Here is a 22,430-nt window from a genome sequence, read left to right on the forward strand (position 1 = left end):
ACGCAAGAGGTGGGATCAAGGGCGGGGCCTCGGTGCGTAGGGCGGGGCCTGGAGGTGCACCCTCGGCGAGCGGTCACCGAGTCCTGGATCTGGCGACCGAGTTTAGCGCGAAGTTCCCCGCGCGCGGGGGCGGGGCGGATCCGGGAGGCGGGGCCTCAGCGCGAGCGGGCTGTTCTGGCGCCGCGACTGCCCAAGTCTTGGGGCCTGAGTCTTACTCAGCTTTCCAGCCGAGGGCGGCGCTTAGCGGCCGGGCAGTTCCCAGGAAGGCCTAATACAGGTGGGCGGGGTGGCATCCGTTTCTCACTTTGGACCCCCCCGACACATCCGAAAGGAAGGGACATGGACATTGGTCACTGCCTGCCTGAGGTTGTCCATACGTGCTCCTTCAGCCTTTGGAAGTGTTTTGGAATTACAGTAAAGGAGAACCGTGGGGTCCGAGGAAGGTTCATGGCCCCGGGCTCACACCACACCGTTCTTTCCATCGGGACCACCGCCAAACTCTCTTTGGGGGTTAGACCTAACGAGCCCTTCCATACACGCTCGGGGTGCAGAAGACGTGAGACTGTCGGTAGGTCGCCCCCAGAGGCCTCATTTTTCCAACCGTCGTTGGCAGGGGAGGGGAGGTCATTTCTTCCTGGGATGAGATCTTTGTGTGGGCTCCAGCTCGGGAAGGAGAACTTGATGTCAACTATAGAAAGCTGAGTATTTCCAGACAAACCCTTACCGCTTCCTGCCACCGTCATGAGCATTGGGAACTGTACTGTCAAGCCTGAGAGCTGCAGGACAAGACCTTGAGGTGGGGGAAGTCAGAGCTCCCCTGCCTGTCACAGGCTCCAAGCTGGGGCTCCAAGCCATCACACTCAATGCCACCTGTTGATTAAGGTTGTGATGTGTGTAGTGGCCCCTCCTCATTTTAACCCCTGAAAGTCGTTTAGAAATTTTCAGCTCTAGCCTGGAGTTGGTGTAAGACTAGGTACTCCGTGAATGAGCTTGGGAGGTGGGGGAGGTTCGTGAATACTTTGGAAATTGTTTAGAATAATACCTTGTTAAATTTTGGAATTCTGGAAAAAGGGTATGTATTATTATTATTTATTTTATTATATTTTTACATATACATGTGTTTATTAGGTTTCTATTTTTTTTTGCCTTCACAAAATTAAAAAGGCTTACAATTTAAGAACAATAACACTGTTTAAGGTAAGGACTAGAAACAAAAACCTCGTAAAGAACGAACAAACATAAATACGTTCAGAAAAGGAATCAGACAATTGCTACATGGAAATATCAAGCAATAGGGTGGCGCCTGTGGCTCAAGGATCGGGCACTGGTTCCATATGCCAGAGGTGGCAGGTTCAAACCCAGCCCCAGCCAAAAACCACAAAAAAAAAAAGAAATATTAAGCAATAATAATAACAATAGTGTAAAGAAAGTAACATTCACATTGTCAAATAAGAGTATGTCTATTATAGAATGCTTTGACTCTGAGATTCAGTATGGAGTCTTCAGTTAACTTCTTTTTTTTTTTTTGCAGTTTTTGGCTGGGGTTGGGTTTGAACCCACCACCTCTTTTTTGAGACAGAGTGTCACTATGTTGCCCTCAGTAGAGTACCATAGCGTCACAGCTTACAGCAACCTCAAACTCTTGGGTTTAAGCAATTCTCTTGCCTCAGCCACCCAAGTAGCTGGGACTACAGGCGCCCACCACAATGCCGGGCTATTTTTTGGTTGCAGTTGACATTATTTAGCAGGTCTGGGTCAGGCCAGAACCCGCCAGCCTTGGTGTATGTGGCTGGCGCCCTACTCACTGAGCTACAGGCATCGAGCAGGGGTTTGTATTATAGCTTATACTGGATTCTATTACCTCCTTCAAAACACCAAGAATATTTTTATAGTTTGGGGTGCTGGACCTCTGGCTGCTGATTTTGATTCCATCTTCTTTTGGCATGTACCAAGTGCCCAGATGTAAATCTAATGGTCAATTTTAGGAATGGTCCTGGAATACAAGCAGAGGAAAACTAAAGGATTGAGCCACATTGAGCAGGGAAAAAATTAATTTCATGAAAATTGATTTCCTAATGAAAATGTGATAAACTCTATTTTTATAAAAGCAGCAAAAAAGCTGGCAAGCAGGTGAGATTTTTAGGTTCTTCAAATCCTAGCAACATTCACACCACATTGAACTAAGAGAGATGAAAAAACCACTTTACATTCACCATTAAAAAATTTACATTCATGCACTACTCACTGAGCTATGGACGCGGGCTACATACACCTAGGCTGGCCAGTTTGAGCCAGCCCAGGCCTGCTAAACAGCAATGACAGCTGTAACCAAAAAAAATAGCGGGGCATTGTGGTGGGCACCTGTAGTCCCAGCTACTCAGGAGGTTGAGGCAAGAGAATCCCTTAAGCCCAAGAGTTTGAGGTTGCTGTGAGCTGTGACACCATGGCCCACATAGTGAGACTGTCTCAACAACAACAACAAAAAAATAAAAAAATAAAAAAAATTACATTCACCATTAAAAAGAGAAAGAGACAGAGACTGGGCCTGATGGCTCACACCGGTAAACCCAGCACTTTGGGAGGCTAAGGCAAGAACCAGGAACTCAAAACCAGCCTGGGAAAATACAAAAAAAGATTAAAAAAAATTAACTGAGCACATGGTGGCATGTGCCTATAGTCATAGCTATGAGGGAGGATTACTTAAGCCTAGGAGTTCAAGGTTATAGTGAGCCACTCCACTCCAACCTGGACACCAGAGCAAGCTGCTGTCTCCAAAAAAATAAAAATAAAAAAGTACCTGTCTACTTGTGTCAAAACCACCATGAACAAATGTAGTAATACATTTATATAAAATACATGCCTTGTATTTATATCACTTATCAATAAAGATATATGGTATAAATAGGTATATGGTGGAGTTAATTTAAATTTTAACAAATTCAAGTCTGTAAATCATTAAAAGAACAACTCAATTTATACGCATGAGGGCGACATAGGGAGACTATGTCTCAAAAAAAAAAGCAAATGTGGAAAGACCCACTGGCTCCATCTGTGCCTAAAAAAACATACGGAATGGGATAATACAGGGGTCCTCAAACTTTTTAAACAGGGGGCCGGTTCACTGTCCCTCAGACCATTGGAGGGCCGGACTATAGTTTAAAAAAAAAAAAAACTATGAACAAATTCCTATGCACACTGCACATATCTTATTTTGAAGTAAAAAAAACAAAATGGGAACAAATACAATCACACCGCCTCATGTGGCCCACAGGCCGCAGTTTGAGGACCCCTGCAAGCCTTCTTTATTTGATACTTACCTTAAAGGATACTCTGGTTGGAATTCATCCCCCAAAGTTCATGTGTTGGAGACTCAATCCCCAATGCTCCTGTTGAGAAATGGGACATTTAAGGGGTGATTAGGTCCTCGGGGCTCTGCCTTCATGAATGGATTAATGCAGTTATTGCAGGAGCAGGCTTCTGATGAAAGGATGCATTGGCTCTTGCTCACTTTCTTGTCCACCAGGGTATGACACACTAGTAAGGCCCTTGACAGATGCTAGTACCATGCTTTTGGACTTCCTGGCCTTCAGAACTGTGAAAAATAAATTTGTTGTCTTTATAAATTACCCAGTCTATGATCGTTGCATTATAGAAACATAAGATAAAGCAAAAGACTATTGTGAGAGCTATATAAAGCCATGCTGGGAATTTTTTTTAAACAGAGTCTCACTCACTTGCCCTGGGTAGAGGGCTGTGGCATCATAGCTCACAGCAACCTCAGTCTCTTTTTTTTTTTTTTGTGGTTTTTTGGCCGGGGCTGGGTTTGAACCCACCACCTCTGGCATGTGGGACTGGCGCCCTACTCCTTGAGCCACAGGCACCACCCAGCAACCTCAGTCTCTTAGGCTCAAGTGATCCTCTTGTTTCAAGCTCCCAAGTACCTGGGACTACAGGTGTATACCACAACACCTGGATAGTTTTATTTATTTATTTTTTTTCCTGGTCCACAGAAGATGTTTATTTGATGTAACGAAACAATAAAGTTGGTGTTAGAGCCAACCACAAAGAGAAAAGGGAATAAAAAATTTGTACAATGTACATAGAAAAACAAGATTTTTACTGTGACAACTATCTATTTCTAAAATAGTGCTTCTAAAATTACTCAGTTGTTGAAATCTATATAAAAAAAGGAAGATGTTAATAGTGACAAAGTGCTTAGTTTTTCTATTTTTAGTAGAGACAGGGTCTTGCTTTGCTCAGGCTGGTCTCCAACTCCTGAGCTCAGGCAATGCATCCTCCTTGGCCTCCGGTAGTGCTAGGATTACAGGCATGAGCCACCATGCTCAGCCTTGTTGGGAAAGTATTAAGCAGGAAATATGGTCTAGTTTGCCATGAGTTCTCCATTGGTGATTTTTCTTTTCCTTTTGATTCCAAGCCTAATTGTTTTATTTTTTCCTACAGTATACCATAGGAAATGGTATGCTATTTGGTAAATAGCTAAATGATATGCTAATGCCCTGCTATTAGTTAGGTTCCTTTTGATTGCAAGCAACAAGTAACCAATTCAACCTAACTTAAGGAAAAGGGATATTTATTTTAAGGATACAAGGGTTATTTCAGAGCATCTCTTAGAACCCAGGATTTCAGGAATAATTGGAGGCCAAGGAAGGGGTGCCACTGTGGGGAGGGCAGTTTCTCTTTGGGACACTCTCTAAATGTTCCTCTTGAGGGTTGGCCTCCTCCTACTCTGGCTGTGGCCTGGCTTCCTCTGATCTTTGGATTGCATGGAGGGGGATATAGCCATTTACAGTAACAGCTCGGATCCCATCAGCTGGTTCTTTTTAGAGCAGCTGGAGTAATCAACGGAGGCTAGGAGGGCAAATTTGCCTCATGGCTACTGCAGTTGCAAACATGGAGAGAAAAAAAGAAGGGAGTGCAGGGGAGAATGTTTTGGAAGATGGTGCTGGGCAGACCGGCCAACAAAGGCCAGTGGCGGCTGTCATAGCTGTCCTCCTAAGAATGAGAAACTATCGTGTTGAGGAGTGGTTGACAATGAAGCCCTTAGTGGGCCAAATGCTTATCCAACAAGGATTTGGCAAAGACAAAAGAAGAGGAAATAAAAGGAGTGGCCTGTTTCCTCCTTCACCTCCTATCTGAGATTTCATTAGGCAAAGTCTTGAAGTGCTCTTTGCCCATCATTAGCAGGACCCTGGAGTTTGGCTGCAGGGAGAGTTTGAAAGATGTTCAGGAAACTTGTTGAAAGCCGTTACAACCTTTTTTAGCCAGACAAGCCATTTAAAATGTCTTATGAGCTTCTGCCTGAGATGAATTTAAGAGCATGTTGGATTTAATCAGTGACATAGAAATGGGCTAAAGGAAGTTTGGGGCTGTCTGGGTGGGATTCAGACTTCCCTCTACCCCAAGCAGGTGAAAAAGTGAGGTAAGGGTTGTGATAAACTGAACACTTCCAGGTACTGCCTTTTAAGTCAGAGAGTCAAGGAAATACCTGCACTGTGTGATGAACCAGGAATAACTGGGTCACCCTGTTTAGCCTGGTCCCCCAAATAAATGAAACTTGAGCATTTCCACACTTCACTAATGCACTAAGAGCAAGAGCATTCTCTCTTATGTGTGCAGTGGTGAGGGCAAGAGACAGCTGTGACCTTTGTGGATATAATAATCAAGTGATGTGTGCAGCGGTGAGGGCAGGAGACAGGTGTGACCTTTGTGGATATGATAATCAAGTGATGTTTCTTTTACACTGTGAACAGCTTACGATAAAGTCGCTAACCTTGGCAAATTTATAATTTTTTTCTGTTTGTATTTTTTTTATTGTGGAATGGAATTGGAATTCCACTGAATTTTTGTTGTTTGACAATCCATTCCTCTCAGTCTTGATACCCTTGCAGGCTTTTACAAGTACGTTTCTTCTTTCACAATACCCTATGGTCTCCAAGTCTTTTTTCTGTAGGGTATAACTGGACCCCTGCTTGGAAAACCAAACTCCTTTGAAAGCAGGCGGAATGTGGACTCAACTTGTGGTCAGAGACTATGTAAGCAGTGGCTCAGAGCGGAGAGTGAACAGGATAAGGAGAAATCATCTGCCTTTGTTGGTGCAAAGAGATGGTCTGGACAAAGTTGCTGGAGCAGAAACATGAACAAGATGTAAGAGGTGGCAGGGCAGCCTTGCAAACATTCTGGGAAGGAACACAGAACCAAAACCCAGCCAAAAAACCTGGTATGAAAGAAACCATGTCCCAGTGAAAACCATGCATAAGTACAGGAACCAATAAAAAAGGCGGGCATGGTGGCTCAGGCCTATAATCCTAGCCCTCTGGGAGGCCAGGGCAGGTGAATTGTCTGAGCTCAGGAGTTCTAGACCAGCCTGAGCAAGAGCCAAACCCCATCTCTACTGAAAAAAAAAAAAAGAAAGAAAGAAAAAAGAAAAACTAGCCGGGTGTTATGGCAGGTGCCTATAGTTCCTTCCAGTGAGGCTGGAGGATCACTTTAGCCCAAGAGTTTGAGGTTGCTGTGAGCTATGATGCCAGGGCAACAGAATGAGACTCTGTCTCAAAAAAGAAAAAAACAAACAAACAAACAAAAAATGAACCAATGAAAAGGTACTCAAATATAACAAGACAGAATGAGACGTAGAGCTGGGTCGGGCGCACTGGCTCACACCTTTAATCCTAGCACTCTGGGAGGTCGAGGTGGGTGGATTGCCTGAGCTCAGGAGTTCAAGACCAGCCTGAGCAGTGGTTCTCAACCTTCCTAATGCCACGGCTCTTTAATACAGTTCCTGTGGGTCGCGACCCACAGGTTGAGAACCACTGAGCCTGAGTAAGAGCGAGACCCTGTCTCTAGTAAAAATAGAAACTTAGCCGGGTGTTGTGGCAAGAGCCTGTAGTCCCAGCTACTGGGGAGGCTCAGGCAAGAGGATCACTTGTGCCCAAGAGTTTGAGGTTGTTGTGAGCTATGACACCACTGCATTCTACCCAGAGTGACAAAGTGAGACTCTCTCTCAAAAAAAAAAAAGAAGAAGAAAAATAGAAAGTTGCAGCACTAAGGAAACAAGACAAATCATTATCCACACGAAATCAGCAAACTAGGAACAACAAATGTCCCCATCCTTGAGACCTTGTTAGATAGGCAGTCTTAGGTTCCTCCTCAGATCTACACAACTGGAAACCCTGGAGCTGGACCCAGTAATCGGATCTAACTAGCACCACAGGTGATCTAGATGCCCACTGAAAGGTTAGATTGTGTTTTTCCTCTCAGGATAAATTACAGCTTGACATAACAAAGTCATTCAGCTCCAGATTCCAGAACTAGATACCTTTCTCCCAGGGAGATTTGAATGGCCATTCCTTCCCAAGGACAAGAATCAAACCACATCAGGATTCATTCATTTGTTGCACCAACATTTATTAAGCCTTAAGCTCCAAAGCAGACGTTTACCAGTTTTGCACAACTTTGTCACGGACCAGCTGGCCTTGAGGCTCAGTTGCGTCTGGCGGCAGGAGGGCCAAGTAGACAGGGGTCTCAGCCCCTTCTTCCACAGTCCTAGAGCCGTAGTCTCCAGCCATGTCCGTCTTCACCCATCCGGGGCAGCATGCATTCAGCAGAATCCTGTCGGCTTTTCTCTTCTCATCCAGCCGCCTGGCCAAGATTCTTGATAAGACTGTGACCCCCAACTTGGACACCCCATAAGCTGAGTCGGGCCAACCTTCCCTCTCATGCACCTCATTTTTTGTGTCCTCCACAAACTTTTTCATGAGGTCCACTAGGTCCTCTTCTGTGAGTGTTTCACATCGGAACTTTTCCTGCAGATCTTCGCTGCAATTTTCAAGAGCTTTTATACCCTGTAAACTACTGATATTCACCACTCTCCCTGAAATAGAAAAATAAAACGAAAGCACGTCACGAAGAAACAATCCTTCGTTGGTTGAATATACCAAACATGCAATTGAGTTGAAGTTTAATTGCTGATAAAAACAAAAAGTGACCCTAGAAGGCATAAAATCTGTGCACCACTGGGTTTTAACCTTTCGGTGAGCCATCGTTCACTTAAAAGAAAGAACACCCCTCCATCAGTAACAAGGCCCCTTCCCACAGAGATTCTCCAGGAGATGGGTAGGCTGGGGGCTAGAAGGATTCCCCAGATAGTTTCTAAAACCACCACCTTCCTACTAACACCTTCCGAGTACTCAGGAACCTGTTTTCTGAGGATCAGTGCCTTTCCCTTGAGAATGAAAGCTCTCCGTTTTCTGAGTTTGCACAATTTTCCAGGGCCATAGGTAGCTGCCTCTCTCTCTGAGTACCCCAAACCAGGGTCAAGTGATACCTGGGGACCCTTGTCTGCCCTTCAGGATGGACACTTCCCCACGTGGAGTGGGTTGATGCTCCACGCTGGTTTTGAGTTCATTACTTTTTAGTCCATAGTTAACAGATTTATTATATGTGTTAAATTATGAATTAATGTTCATGTTGATGATGATTCACAACTACTAAAGAGACAACGAGGAGGATGGGCACAGCGGCTCATGCCTATAATCCCAAAACTTTGGGAGGCCCAAATAGCAAGATGGCTTGAGTCCAGGAGTTCAAGACAAACTTGGACAACATAATGAGACCTCCATCTCTACCAAAAAAGAAAATTTAGAAAAAGAAGAAAAAATTCCCAATAAAAACAAATATGCAAGCCAAGAACTATTTGAAGCATTGGTGGAAATCCAAAAAATCAGTAAAGATGAATTTGTACATTTCATCTAGGATCAAAAAACAGCAATTTGGGGGAGTTCTTTTCTTATATATTATTCTTAATCCACATTCTTGCATCCAATAGGGCCACAAGATTTTATTTCATTTTCTGAATGGCATTCACCACATTGCATATATTGAGGGGATGGCAAATCCATGGATGGGACATTCCTGTGGGCCCCAATCCTAGATGTTGATACCATCACTGTGTCCTTGAAAACTAGCACCTCACATATCACTCAAGTTCCTAAAACCCTTCAGTATTTCTTTCCTTCCTTTCTCTTTCTCTCTCTCTCTCTAATGGTATTTTTTTATTTTTTATATATATATTTTTTATTTTTATTTTTTTTTGTAGAGACAGAGTCTCACTTTATGGCCCTCGGTAGAGTGCCGTGGCCTCACACAGCTCACAGCAACCTCCAATTCCTGGGCTTAAGTGATTCTCTTGCCTCAGCCTCCCGAGTAGCTGGGACTACAGGCGCCTGCCACAATGCCTGGCTATTTTTTGGTTGCAGTTTGGCCGGGGCTGGGTTTGAACCCACCACCCTCAGTATATGGGGCCGGTGCCTTACCGACTGAGCCACAGGCGCCGCCCTATTTATTTTTTTTATTAAATCATAGCTGTGTACATCAATATGATCATGGGGCACCATACACTTGGTTAATAGACCATTTGATCTCTAATGGTATTGTTACTTCTCTTTAAGCTTTTAATTTTCCAAAATTTTGAAACTACAGAGAAGTTACAAGAATAGTTTAAAAACACTCATATACTCTTCCCCTCAGTTCACCAACTGTTAACATTTTGCCGAGTTTGCTTTCTCCCTGTCTCTGCTGAGTTCCTCCACCTTAAATACTTTGTATATATATATGGAAACAAGGCCATTCTCCTATATAACTATAATTGTGATCATACTCAAGACACCATTATAAGGCCATGGTCGCTCAGACCTGTAATCTTAGCACTCTGGGAGGCCAAGCTGGGTGGATTGCCAGAGCTCAGAGGTTTGAGACCAGCCTGAGCCAGAGCAAGACCTCATCTCTAAAAATAGCCAGGTGTTTTGGTGGGCACCTGTAGTCCCAGCTACACGGGAGGCTGAGGCAAGAGAATTGCTTGAGCCTAAGAATTTGAGGTTGCTGTGAGCTGTGATGCCATGGCACTCTACCAAGAGCTACGATGTTAGACTCTGTCTCAAAAAAAAAAGACACCATTATATAACACTATTGTCTAAGAATCCATAATCAAATGTCTCCAATTGTCCTAATAATGTTCCTTTATAGTTTTTGTTTTTATCCAGGGTTCACTGTGGAATCATGGATTGCATTTGTCTTATCTTTTTAGTCTATTTTAACCTAGAGTAATTGACAGTGACCTTTCTTGAAGATTCTAGACCATGATTTTGTAGTATTTCCCTCAATTTAGATTGGTCTGATTTATTTATTTTTTTTTTTTGTAGAGACAGTCTCACTTTATGGCCCTCGGTAGCGTGCCGTGGCCTCACACAGCTCACAGCAACCTCCAACTCCTGGGCTTAAGCGATTCTCCTGCCTCAGCCTCCCGAGCAGCTGGGACTACAGGCACCCGCCACAATGCCCGGCTATTTTTTGGTTGCAGTTTGGCCGAGGCCGGGTTTGAACGCGCCACCCTCGGTATATGGGGCCGGCACCTTACCTACTGAGCCACAGGCGCCGCCCTTCTTTTTTTATTTATTTATTTATTTATTTATTTTTTGTAGAGACAGAGTCTCACTGTACCGCCCTCGGGTAGAGTGCCGTGGCGTCACACGGCTCACAGCAACCTCTAACTCCTGGGCTTACGCGATTCTCTTGCCTCAGCCTCCTGAGCAGCTGGGACTACAGGCGCCCGCCACAACGCCCGGCTATTTTTTTGTTGCAGTTTGGCCAGGGCTGGGTTTGAACCCGCCATCCTCGGCATATGGGGCCGGCGCCCTACTCACTGAGCCACAGGCGCCGCCCCCTTCTTTTTTTTTTTTTTAAGACAGTCTCACTATGTTACCCTGACAGCAACCTCCAACTCTTGGGCTTAAGCGATTCTCCTGCCTTAGCCTCCCAAGTAGCTGGGACTGCAGGCGTGCACCACAGTGCCCAGCTGTCATTGTTTTTAGCAGGCCTGGGGTGGGTTTGAACCCACCAGCCCCAGTGTATGTGGCCGGCGCCCTAGGTTCCCAGCTACAGGCACTGAGCTTGGTCTGGTTTTCTTATGACTAGATTCACATCAGTATTTTGCCTGGGAATATTGCAACAATGTGTCTCCATTACATTCTAAACAGATCTATTCCCATTTCGCTGTCATAAGGAATTAAATTATAAAGGGAAAGAAGGAAGAAAGGAAAACACAAGTTACAGCTATGCCTTTGAGAAAGTAAAAATCCTAAAGGAAGGAGGTGCCCTCTGATTTGAGGGCACACCTCTGGGTGCGAGGCCAGAAAGTGACAGCCAGCCTCATCAAACAGCGCTAAGAAGGGCTGCACCCACACCACCACCATCACCTGCTTAGGTCCAGGTGGCCCCACTGGTTCCAAGACACCTGATGACTAATTCTAGCAAGATCAGGCAAGTAGCTCCCTCTGGTGGCATAATAGTTGCTAAACCTATTTGTTCAGTATCTTGAACAATTATGTAAGCCAAATAAATACAAACGGTGCCCAATTCCAGATGCTTCTGTCTATGATTTTTGATTTGATGATGGTGTGCTCACTTTGGCAGCACATATACTAAAATTGGAATGAATTTATGATGGTGCAAAAGTGATATGATGTGCTCAGAGTACACATACTACTATTGTTTTTCATTTTCAGTACAATATTCAATAAATTATATGAGATACTCAAAACAATTACAAAACAAACTTTGTGGTGGATGATTTTGCCTGACTTGGGCTAATGTAAGTGTTCTAACAACGCTTAAGGTAGGCTCGACTAAGCTGTGAATTTTGGTAGGTTAGGTGAATGAGATGCATTTTTTTTTTTTTTTACTTGTCAGGAGTTTATTTCTACAAAATCACAAATATCTCTTTATAAGAAACTTTTGAGATGAAAAAGTTCTATTGAGAGCGGCGCCTGTGGCTCAAGGAGTAGGGCGCCGGTCCCATATGCTGGAGGTGGCGGGTTCAAACCCAGCCCTGGCCAAAAACCACACACACACACACACACAATAATAATAATAATAATAATAATAAAGGATTGTGATTGATTTTTTAAAAAAAAGAAAGAAAAAGTTCTATTGAAAATCTAGTCACTTAAATTACAGGTCTTCCCACATGGAACAAAAGTCCTTGCTGTGACTTCAGAAAAGTCTTCTCCTGCTGAGGAACAAGCAGAGGAACATTTCCCATTACATGTAAGAGTAGCAACAAGGCTCGGATTCAGAGATGAAAGATTAAAATGGGATACAATCCCTATTAAAGCTCTACTGTCATACTTTAAAGATCTTGAAAAAATAATACTTCATTTTATATGGAATCAGAAAAAACCTCGAATAGCCAAGACATTACTCAGAAATAAAAACACAGCAGGAGGAATCACGCTACCAGACCTCAGACTATACTATAAATCAATAGTGATCAAAACAGCATGGTACTGGCACAAAAACAGAGAAGTAGATGTCTGTAACAGAATAGAGAACCAAGAGATGAATCCAGCTACTTACCATTATTTGATCTTTGACAAGCCAATTAGAAACATTCAGTGGGAAAAAGATTCCCTACCCTGTTTCCCCGAAAATAAGACATCCTCCAAAAATAAGACCTACTTACAGGAAAGATGAGACATCCCCTGAAAATAAGACCTAGTGCATCTTTGGGAGCACACCTTAAAATAAGACACTGTCTTATTTTCGGGGAAACAGGGTATTTAACAAATGGTGCTGGGTGAAGTGGCTGGCAACCTGTAGAAGACTGAAACTGGACCCACACCTTTCACCATGAACTAAGATAGACTCTCATTGGATTAAAGATTTAAACTTAAGACATGAAACTATAAAAATACTAGAAGAGAGTGCAGGGAAAACCCTTGAAGAAATCAGTCTGGGCGAGTATTTTATGAGGAGGACCCCCCGGGCAATTGAAGCAGCTTCAAAAATACACTACTGGGACCTGATCAAACTAAAAAGCTTCTGCACAGCCAAGAACACAGTAAGTAAAGCAAGCAAACAGCTCTCAGAATGGGAGAAGATATTTGCAGGTTATGTCTCCAACAAAGGTTTAATAACCAGAATCCACAGAGAACTCAAACGTATAAGCAAGAAAAGAACAGTGATCCCATCGCAGGCTGGGCAAGGGATTTGAAGAGAAACTTCTCTGAAGAAGACAGGCGCACGGCCTACAGACATATGAAAAAATGCTCACCGTCTTTAATCATCAGAGAAATGCAAATCAAAATTACTTTGAGATATCATCTAACTCCAGTAAGATTAGACCATATCACAAAATCCCAAGACCAGAGATGTTGGCGTGGATGCGGAGAAAAGGGAACACTTCTACACTGCTGGTGGGAATGCAAATTAATACACTCCTTTTGGAAAGATGTTTGGAGAACACTTAGAGATCTAAAAACAGATCTGCCATTCAATCCTGTAATTCCTCTACTAGGTATATACCCAGAAGACCAAAAATCACATTATAATAAAGATATTTGTACCAGAATGTTTATTGCAGCCCAATTCATAATTGCTAAGTCATGGAAAAAGCCCAAGTGCCCATCGATCCACGAATGGATTAATAGATTGTGATATATGTACCCCATGGAATATTATGCAGCCTTAAAGAAAGATGGAGACTTTACCTCTTTCATGTTTACATGGATGGAGCTGGAACATATTCTTCTTAGGAAAGTATCTCAAGAATGGAAGAAAAAGTATCCAATGTACTCAGCCCTACTATGAAACTAATTTATGGCTTTCACATGAAGGCTATAACCCAGTTATAACCTAAGGATAAGGGGGAAGGGGGAGAGGGAGGATGGGCAGAGGGAAGGTGATTGGTGGGATTACACCTGCAGTGCATCTTACAAGGGTCCATGTGAAACTTAGTAAATGTAGAATATAAATGTCTTAACACAGTAAGAAAATGCCAGAAAGGCTATGTTAACCAGTGTGATGAAAATGTGTCAAAACGGTCTATAAAACCAGTGTATGGTGTCCCATGATTGCATTAATGTACACAGCTATGATTTAATAATAATAATAAAAAAGAAAGATTAAAATGGGAATTCCCAGCCAGTGTGGAAGACTCAGTTCTTCGTACAGATCCTCTTTAGGAAGCTGTAAATTTACACTGCCTTAAAATTAAAAATTTGAAAAAGCATTGGAACATGTGAACCTATTATTTTTTATTTATTTATTTTTTTGTAGAGACAGAGTGTCACTTTATGCCCCTCGGGTTGAGTGCCGTGGCATCACACAGCTCACAGCAACCTCCAACTCCTGGGCTTAAGCGATTCTCTTGCCTCAGCCTCCCAAGTAGCTGGGACTACAGGCGCCCGCCACAACGCCCAGCTATTTTTTGGTTGCAGTTCATCCGGGGCCGGGTTTGAACCCGCCACCCTCGGCATATGGGGCCGGCGCCCTACTCACTGAGCCACAGGCGCCGCCCAGAATGGTTTTTTTTTTTTTTTTTTTTTTGTGGTTTTTGGCCGGGGCTGGGTTTGAACCCGCCACCTCCGGCATGTGGGACCAGCGCCCTACTCCTTGAGCCACAGGCACCACCCCCTATTATTTTATACAATTATTTTACTAAATGTTTTTACTAAAATCTTAGCACGCCACTGTAAGAATAAAATATATTGAAGGCAATGTGCTTTCAAACTGCAATACTTGCCTTATTGTCATAATGGGCTAACAGTTAGTTCATCACAAAAGACAAGGTGACCATGGAAAAGAAGTGGATTTAACTATTTGTAACTAAAGAGAGGGAATGCCTGAGCTAACCTCAAAGGTGGAAAACATGAGATCTTGTGCAACTGTTATTGTAAACAAATTGTAGGTTGTGTGTACAATATTAATTTAAAAATAGTTCCAAAATTTAATAGGCCAAATAGACAGGAATTTGGATTAGCAACATTATAAACATCCCGTAGAGTGGAGGCTCTCTAAAAAGCTCATTTTGAGCCAGACTCAGTGGCTCATGCCTGTAATCCTAGCACTCCAGGAGGCTGAGACAAGTAGATTGCTTGAGCTCAGGAGTTCAAGACCAGCCTCAGTAAGAGCTAGACCCCCATCTCTACTAAAAAAAGAAAAAATAGCCAAGTATTGCAGTGGCTGCCTGTAATTCCAGCTACTTGGGAGGGTGAGGTAAGAGGATCTCTTCAGCTGAAGAGTTTGAGGCTACTGTGAGCTCTGATACCATGGCACTCTACCCAGGGCAATAGAGTGAGACTCTGTCTCAAAAACAAACAAATAAATAAAACAAAATAAAATTAAAAGTTCATTTTGCAAGAGCAGTGCCCAAACATGCAAAATAATCTGACAGTGTAGAAAACAATGACAGTTGAGGGCGGCACCTGTGGCTCAGTCAGTAAGGTGCCGGCCCCATATACCGAGGGTGGCAGGTTCACACCCGGCCCCGGCCAAACTGCAACCAAAAAATAGCCGGGCGTTGTGGCGGGCGCCTGTAGTCCCAGCTGCTCGGGAGGCTGAGGCAAGAGAATCGCTTAAGCCCAGGAGTTGGAGGTTGCTGTGAGCTGTGTGAGGCCACAGCACTCTACCGAGGGCCATAAAGTGAGACCCTGTCTCTACAAAAAAAAAAAAAAACAATGACAGTTGAGACAAGTCTCATGAAAGTACAGCTCCAGAGCCACCCAGATGTAGGTGGCTTTTTCTTTTCACACCTTGCTTTCCTCGTCAGACAAAGGACACTTTTCTAGGCGTTGGAATGTCAGACCTGACTCATGTCAGGTTCTTGGCTTCATAACCATCCTCTGCCTCACCCCGCCTCTTCATAACCATCCTCTGCCTCACCCCGCCTCCACCTCATTGTGTGTTTCCTTGAAAGCTGCTGAGAAGCGCCCGCTTCTTCATGGGCTTTTCCTGCCTTCTCTTTTTTTTCTTTCTTTTGGCCGGGGCTGGGTTTGAACCCGCCACCTCCGGCATATGGGACCGGCGCCCTACTCCTTGAGCCACAGGCACCACCCTCCTGTCTTCTCTTAAATGCATTTACTGCTTAAAATATTTTCAACTTACAGTGGATTTGTCAGGTTATGACTCTATTGTAAATTGAGGAGCAGCTATGATTTTCTTTAAAGTTGTGCTTTACGGCTAAATAGAATGTCTTTTAAATTAGTCTTCTATACAGAGAAAGTGAGCCCGACAAATCAAGAGGCCGTAATGCTCAGCATACATGTGAGGTTTATTGAAAAGTCACAGATTTTCTCAATGTGCTGTAAACCAGGGATTCCCTAGTTAGGAAAAAATGTTAGGGAGAACTGATTAACATAGTTATTACCTCCCTCTGGCTTAATCGTACCCTCCCCAAAGCCTTCCATTAGCTTTCAGAATGGCTTGCTTTACAACCATTTGATGCTATAATTCTTTTTTTTTTTTTTTTTTTTTGAGACAGAGGCTCACTATGTTGCCCTAAGTAGAATACCATGGCGTCACAGCTCACAGCAACCTCAAGCTCTTGGGCTTAAGCGATACTCTTGCCTCAGCCTCCCTAGTAGCTGGGACTCAGGTGCCTGCCACAACACCTGGCTATTGATGCTATAATTCTTACTTTAAAATACTTATCTTAATGTGACTGACTGAAGTCAAGAAACCTGGATACATTTCTAGCTCTATTTCTACATGTGTGTGTTCACTTCTTTGGGCCTCATTTCCATCTCTGTAAAGTGGAGGTTGGAACACAAGTTTCCTTCAATACCTTGTCCCTCTCAAATTCTCTGATTCTAAAATTCATCAGGGAAAAGGCTTCCTGATGCTTGGTAGAAAGATACTCTACCAAGTATCAGGGATTATGCCTGTAATCCTATTACTGTGGGAAGCTGAGGTGGGAGGATCACTTGAGGCCAGGAGTTTGAAACTAGCCTGATCATCATAGCATATTCCTCGTGTCTACAAAATGTTAAAAATAATTAACCAGGTGTGGTGATAGACACCAGTAATCTCAGCTACTCTGGAGGCTGAGGCAAGAGGATTGCCTGAGCCCAGGAATTTGAAGTTGCAGTTAGCTATGTTAACCCCATGACTCCACCTAGCCTGGGTGACAGAGTGAGACCCTGTTAAAAAAAAAAAAGACAGGTGGTGCCTGTGGCTCAAGGAGTAGGGCGCCAGTCCCATATGCCGGAGGTTGTGGGTTCAAACCCAGCCCTGGTCAAAGAAAAAAAAAAAAAAAGACATTCCTACAACGCAGTCATAAAAAAGAATAGGAAAGGTTTTTGAGGCCGGGCATGGTGGCTCACCATACGTAATCTGGGAGGCCAAGGTGTGAGGATTGCTTGAGCTCAGGAGTTCAAGACCAGCTTAAGCAACATCAAGACTGTCCCATCTCTACTAAAAATAGAAAAATTAGCCAGCTGGGGTGGCAGATGCCTGTAGTCCCAGCTACTCGGGAGTCTGAGGCTGGAGGATCACTTGAACCCAGGAGTTTGATGTCCTAATGAGCTATGATGACATTACTACTGCACTCTTAGCTGGGGTGACAAAGTGAGACTCTGTCTAAATCTGGGAAGAGCCCCAGATGTGGGAAGTGAAAAAAGCAAGGTGGCAAGTAGTATACTAAAATGTCACCATTTCTGTTAAAAAAGGGGAGCTTTAAAATATACATTTATATTTGCTTAGATTTGCATTTTTAAACTCCATACCCTTGATTTAAACTCACCACCTATGATCTGGACCCAAGGCTCTGTCCACCAGCACCTGCAGCACTGCCTGCAGGCTTTTTACCATCTCATCCCAGTAAGGAACTGGTGGAGAGAAGTACAGAAAGACAAGTGCAACTCTCACTAGCCACCTTTTTATGTTAAAATATTGGATAATCCTTATTTGGGTGTTAAATTAAGAAAATCACATTTCTAATAAGAATCAGAGTTGTGCATGGCCCCTGCACAAGGATGACATGCAAATTCGTGAAGCGTTCCATATTTAAAAAAAAAAAAAAGGAATTAGAGTTGTTCCTAAGAATCATAGTTAACTCCTTGGGAAATGAAATCCTCCGAGAAGCAGGCTTGGCGCCTGTAGCTCAATGCCTAGAGCGCTGGCCACAAACACTGGCGCTGGCGGGTTCGAGCCCAGCCCAGGCCTGCCAAACAACAATGACAACTACAACCAAAAAATAGTGGGTTGTTGTGGCAGGTGCCTGTAGTCCTAGCTACTTGGGAGGCTGAGTCAAGAGAATTGCTTAAGCCCAAGAGTTTGAGGTTGCTGTGAGATTTGACGCCACAGCACTCTACAAGGACAACATAGACTCTGTCTCAAAACAAAACAAAAAAAATCTTCAGAAAAGCAGAAACCTTCCCCTTGCCTCCCCCCACCACAATTGTCTTTTTATACCTCTGATTCTTTTTTATTTTTTTTTTTAAGAGACAGAGTTGGCTCGGCGCTTGTAGCTCAGCGGCTAAGGGTACCAGCCACATACACCAGAGCTGGCAGGTTCGAATCCAGCCCGAGCCTGCTAAACAACAATGACAACCGCAACCAAAAAATAGGCAGGTGTCATGGTGGGCACCTGTAGTCCCAGCTACTTGGGAGGTTGAGGCAAGAGAGTCACTTAAGCCCAAGAGTTGGAGGTTGCTGTGAGCTGTGATGCCACAGCACTCTACCGAGGGCCACAAAGTGAGACTCTGTCTTAAAAACAAACAAACAAACAAAAAAAGAAGGAGATAGAGTCTCATTTTAGAACCCTCGGTAGAGCACTCTGGCATCACAGCTCACAGCAATCACGAACTCTTGGGCTTAACGATTCTTTTGCCTCAGCCTCTCGAGTAGCTGGGCCTATAGGCGTCCACAACACCCGGCTATTTTTGTTGTTGAGTCTGGCCAGGGCCGGGTTTTAACCCACCACCCTTGGTATATGGGGCCAGAGCCCTAGCCTCTGAGCCACAGGCGCCGCCCATACACCTCTAAATCTTTGTTAATGACTGTCTCCCCCACTAGACTCTCAGGTCCACGGACAGGATGGTTCCTGTCTACAATTATCACCATTACACTTCCAGAACTCAGCATAATGGCTGGGATATGGTAAGCCCTCGATAAATATTTGAGGGAAAATTAATTAAAATTACTTACTGAATACTTAGGGGAATGAGCAAGATCGTTTCTAATAAAGAAAATTTCTTTTGGATTTTCAGGATCAGCTTGACAAAATTTGGTTCGAGAAGAAAGGAATCCAAGGAAACCCATAATGCTAGGACAGATACTGTGCCCCAGGTCCCGACCCGAGTCAGGTATGTGCTACAGGACTCACTGAGGTTGATTGGGCAAGAGACCTTTGGGGAACTGTAGCATTCTTTCATTCTAGGGTTGAGTTCATGACATGAGTCCTAATAGCATTGTGATGTGTCATGCTTATCTTTGAAAACTAAAGCTAAAATGCTTGAATGAGAAACCAGACTATAAGAATAAAGGGCAGCTTTTAATTTTTTTCCCTATAGAGAAATAGCAACTCTGGGTGATTCCCTCAGGGAGCATGTGGCTTACTCCTCACTGAGGCATGCATCCTGACAGTACACGCTGGACTTACCGTGAGGTTTCATTATTGGCAGTAATTCAGTGCAGACATTTCTGGTGGCAAAAAAATTTGTCTTCAGTGTCATCTCAGCTTGAATGTCAAAGGGTGTTGGATCATCAACTTTTAAAAAGAGCAGGAAACAAAAAGTTATAGGTCCCCCCACCCCACACACAACTCATAGGAAGTAGTGGATCCTATCTCATAACAACTAATTGAAGGAGAATAAACAAGCTAATTTTCAAATGATTATTAAACTCCTAAGTTGGTGGTTTTCAAACGTAAGTGTGCATCAGAATCACCTGCAGGGCCTGTTCAAACTCAGCTCTCTGGTGCTGGGATGGGGCTCCAGAGTTTGCATAACAAGTTCCTGGTGGTGTTACAGGTATTGGTCTCCAGCCACCCTTTGCGGACACCTGGCTTTGATCATTGCTTCTGAAACTTGAAGGCACATAGGAGGTGCCTGGGAATTCTGTTAAAATGCCTATAGTATTTTTTTTTTTTTTTGAGACAGAGTTTCAAGCTGTCGCCCTAGCTAGAGTGCCATGGCATCACAGCTCATGGGAACCTCAAACACTTGAGCTTAAGCGATTCTCTTGCCTCAGCCTCCCAAGTACCTGGGACTACAGGCGCCCACTACAACGCCTGCCTATTTTGTTGTTGTTGCAGTTGTCATTGTTGTTTTAACTGGCCTGGGCTGGGTTGGAACCGGCCAGCCTGGGTGTATGTGGCGGACGCTCTACCCACTGAACTGTGGGTGCCGCCTGCATGTAGTATTTTGATTCAGTAAGGCCTGAGATTCTGCCAAGGGTAGAAGGGCACCAAGGTTTGCCCAGGTTTGCAGTTGTGGCTAGTCCATTTTCCACACTTTGAAAGGCAAGAAAGTCCCTGCACCTGACGTCCAGGAAACTGGCTATTTACTCACAAATCCCTTAGCTAATAGCTGAGGATTGCTGCAATGGGCGCAAGCCCACACTTACGCCCCCCTCCCCAGCTCCCGGAAAGCCGGCTGGGTGAGCTGCCGGTGCCGGCGGGAAGTTCGGGTCTCCATCCACCGGGAGGGTAAGGACCCTGGGCCAAAGGGACGGTTGGAGACCTCTGCTCTTCATCCTCCGTAATTACTCCGACTGTCTCCAGGCTTTTCTTCCCCACTGGGTTTTAAGTGAAGTCGGCCAGTTTATTTCTTTGTGCCCTCAGTACGTGGCGGCTGAGTAACTTTAGTTATTTATTTAGTTAGCAATATAATCTAGATTGCCTCCCCCCGCCCCGAAAATGTTCTTAAAACCACTCCTACATGTACCATAACAAACATAAGCTCTCCAGGGAGGGAACTAAGGCTTGCTTCCTTTTCGCCAGAGCCTATTAAAGCTCTCCATTAAGAAGACTACGAAGTCCGCTAAAGCCCAAGAGCGCGCCAATCGAGTTCTAGCGATTCATTTCCTTTCGCCAGCAAATCCTCCTGGCATCTATGAATGCGCCCTTTCAAGGAAAGTGAACGCTCAGAGGATGCTGGGAGACCCTCACAGAGAAAATGTTTCTTGCCTGGGACAAAAAGCTGAGGAGTTTGGCAGGGCGTGGCCTCCTCCCAGGAGGCCAGTTTTCTTGCAAATCGCAGCAGCTGACAGTTCGGGGAGGGCGGGGTGGCGCACAGGCCGGCACAGGCCGGCGGGCGGGCGGGGCGCGCGGTGTCTGCAGCCGGGCCCGCCCAGAGCTCCGCGAATCACGGAAAGGGAAACCCCGCTGTGGGAAGCCGGAGCCCAGCGCTCCCAAGGGGCCGGCCCGCCCTCCCCGATCACTCACGTGGGTGGGTGAGGAGCCCGCAGCTCTCTGCCCCGCACCTTCGGAGCGCCCCCGGAACCCCCTTGCCCCGAGCCCCGCTCCTACCCTTGAAGGCGATGCCCGCGTTGTTGACCAGCACGTTGAGCCCCCCGTACTCTCTGCGCAGGAAGTCGCGCAGGGCGCGGACGCTCTGCGGGTTGTCAATGTCCAGCTGGTGGAAGCGCGGGCTCAGGCCCTCGGCCTGCAGCTGCTGCACAGCCGCCTGGCCCCGCGCTGCGTCCCGCGCCGTGAGCACCACGTCCCCCGAGAACTGGCGGCACAGGTCGCGCGCGATGGCCAAGCCGATGCCCTTGTTGGCCCCGGTCACCAGCGCCACGCGGCTGCAGGACGACATGGCTGAGCGGAGCGCGCGGGACGCCTGCCTGGAGAACTCGCCCGGCTTTGGACCACCCGGGGCGCGCACCGCGGAGCTGGGCCAGAGGCAGAGTGGCCGCGAGGGCTAAGTTGTGAGATCTAGCGAGTCCTAGACAACAGGGTCGGGGCCGCGGTCCCTCCCCTGAGAGGAGGGGCCGTCTGTTCCCGCAGGTTTGGTAACGCCCCAGCTCCGGGTCTGCCCTTGGCCGGCGCTGAGCTGTTTTTTGGATCCAGGGTCTGGGCCCAGGGAGCGCTGCTCCCCCAAAGCCGCACCCACTATGATGGGTCAGTGGAGGGCTCCAGATTCACCGCAGTGGGAAGACAGAAATTATTTGGGGCGAAACCGAAAGGGAAGAAGACAAGCGCTGAGTAATTGTGCTGGGCGTGCGCCCATCGTCCACTCCAAAATGCGGACGTTTATTTTTCCCTAAGATGAAGTGAAATTTCTTAGACACAGTAACTGTTTCGCTGGACATAGACCCCTTCGCTTGCTTAAGAGAAATTGAACTTGAAATGTCCAGTGAGCAGATTTAACAGGTGCGGGAAGGCTACATGCTCTAATTCCCAGTGCGCTCCCACGCAGGAGGAAATGTTTACTGCGGCCAAACCCTTCAATGGGAATTTTAAATTTAATCCTTATATTACTCCTACAAGTGCTGAGAGAATCTGCATTTAAGCTTGTCCACCGAGGACGGATCTCTTCAGTCTTCAAACTTTTTAAACAGGGGGCCAGTTCACTGTCCCTCAGACTGTTGGAGGGCCGACTATAGTTTAAAAAAAAAAACTGAACAAATTCCTA

The 22,430-nt window shown here is 45.2% G+C and overlaps 1 protein-coding gene and 1 non-coding gene across 3 annotated transcripts; one reads left to right on the top strand and one right to left on the bottom strand.

The window, feature by feature from the left end:
- Positions 1-7,400: 7,400 nt before the first annotated feature.
- CBR3 (carbonyl reductase 3) lies at positions 7,401-21,809 on the bottom strand. Of its 2 annotated transcripts, XM_053564205.1 has the most exons (3): positions 21,323-21,758; positions 19,454-19,561; positions 7,401-7,891 (listed from the first exon to the last, which is right to left on the bottom strand). In XM_053564205.1, the coding sequence occupies exons 1-3, from the start codon at positions 21,609-21,611 to the stop codon at positions 7,455-7,457; spliced, it is 834 nt and encodes a 277-aa protein (XP_053420180.1). In that variant the 5' UTR covers positions 21,612-21,758; the 3' UTR covers positions 7,401-7,454. The 2 variants fall into 2 exon arrangements, with proteins under 2 accessions (XP_053420180.1, XP_053420181.1); XM_053564206.1 differs by lacking the exon at positions 19,454-19,561 and having other exon boundaries at positions 21,323-21,809.
- On the top strand, positions 17,754-17,860 carry LOC128568252 (U6 spliceosomal RNA). Its single transcript, XR_008375071.1, has one exon. It is a non-coding gene; the product is annotated as a U6 spliceosomal RNA (small nuclear RNA).
- Positions 21,810-22,430: the final 621 nt, after the last annotated feature.

Source organism: Nycticebus coucang, chromosome 16 (assembly GCF_027406575.1).
Source record: "Nycticebus coucang isolate mNycCou1 chromosome 16, mNycCou1.pri, whole genome shotgun sequence".
Taxonomy (NCBI): Eukaryota; Metazoa; Chordata; class Mammalia; order Primates; family Lorisidae; genus Nycticebus; species Nycticebus coucang.

What these genes read in the sequence shown, in the direction of transcription:
- CBR3 (XM_053564205.1), bottom strand. Translation starts at nt 21,611, where the DNA reads ATGTCGTCCTGCAGCCGCGTGGCGCTGGTGACCGGGGCCAACAAGGGC. An exon ending in CGCGGGCATCGCCTTCAAGG is followed by an intron (nt 19,562 to 21,322) that starts GTAGGAGCGGGG and finishes TCTTTTTAAAAG; the next exon opens with TTGATGATCCAACACCCTTT. An exon ending in GCCAATAATGAAACCTCACG is followed by an intron (nt 7,892 to 19,453) that starts GTAAGTCCAGCG and finishes TTTCTATTTCAG; the next exon opens with GGAGAGTGGTGAATATCAGT.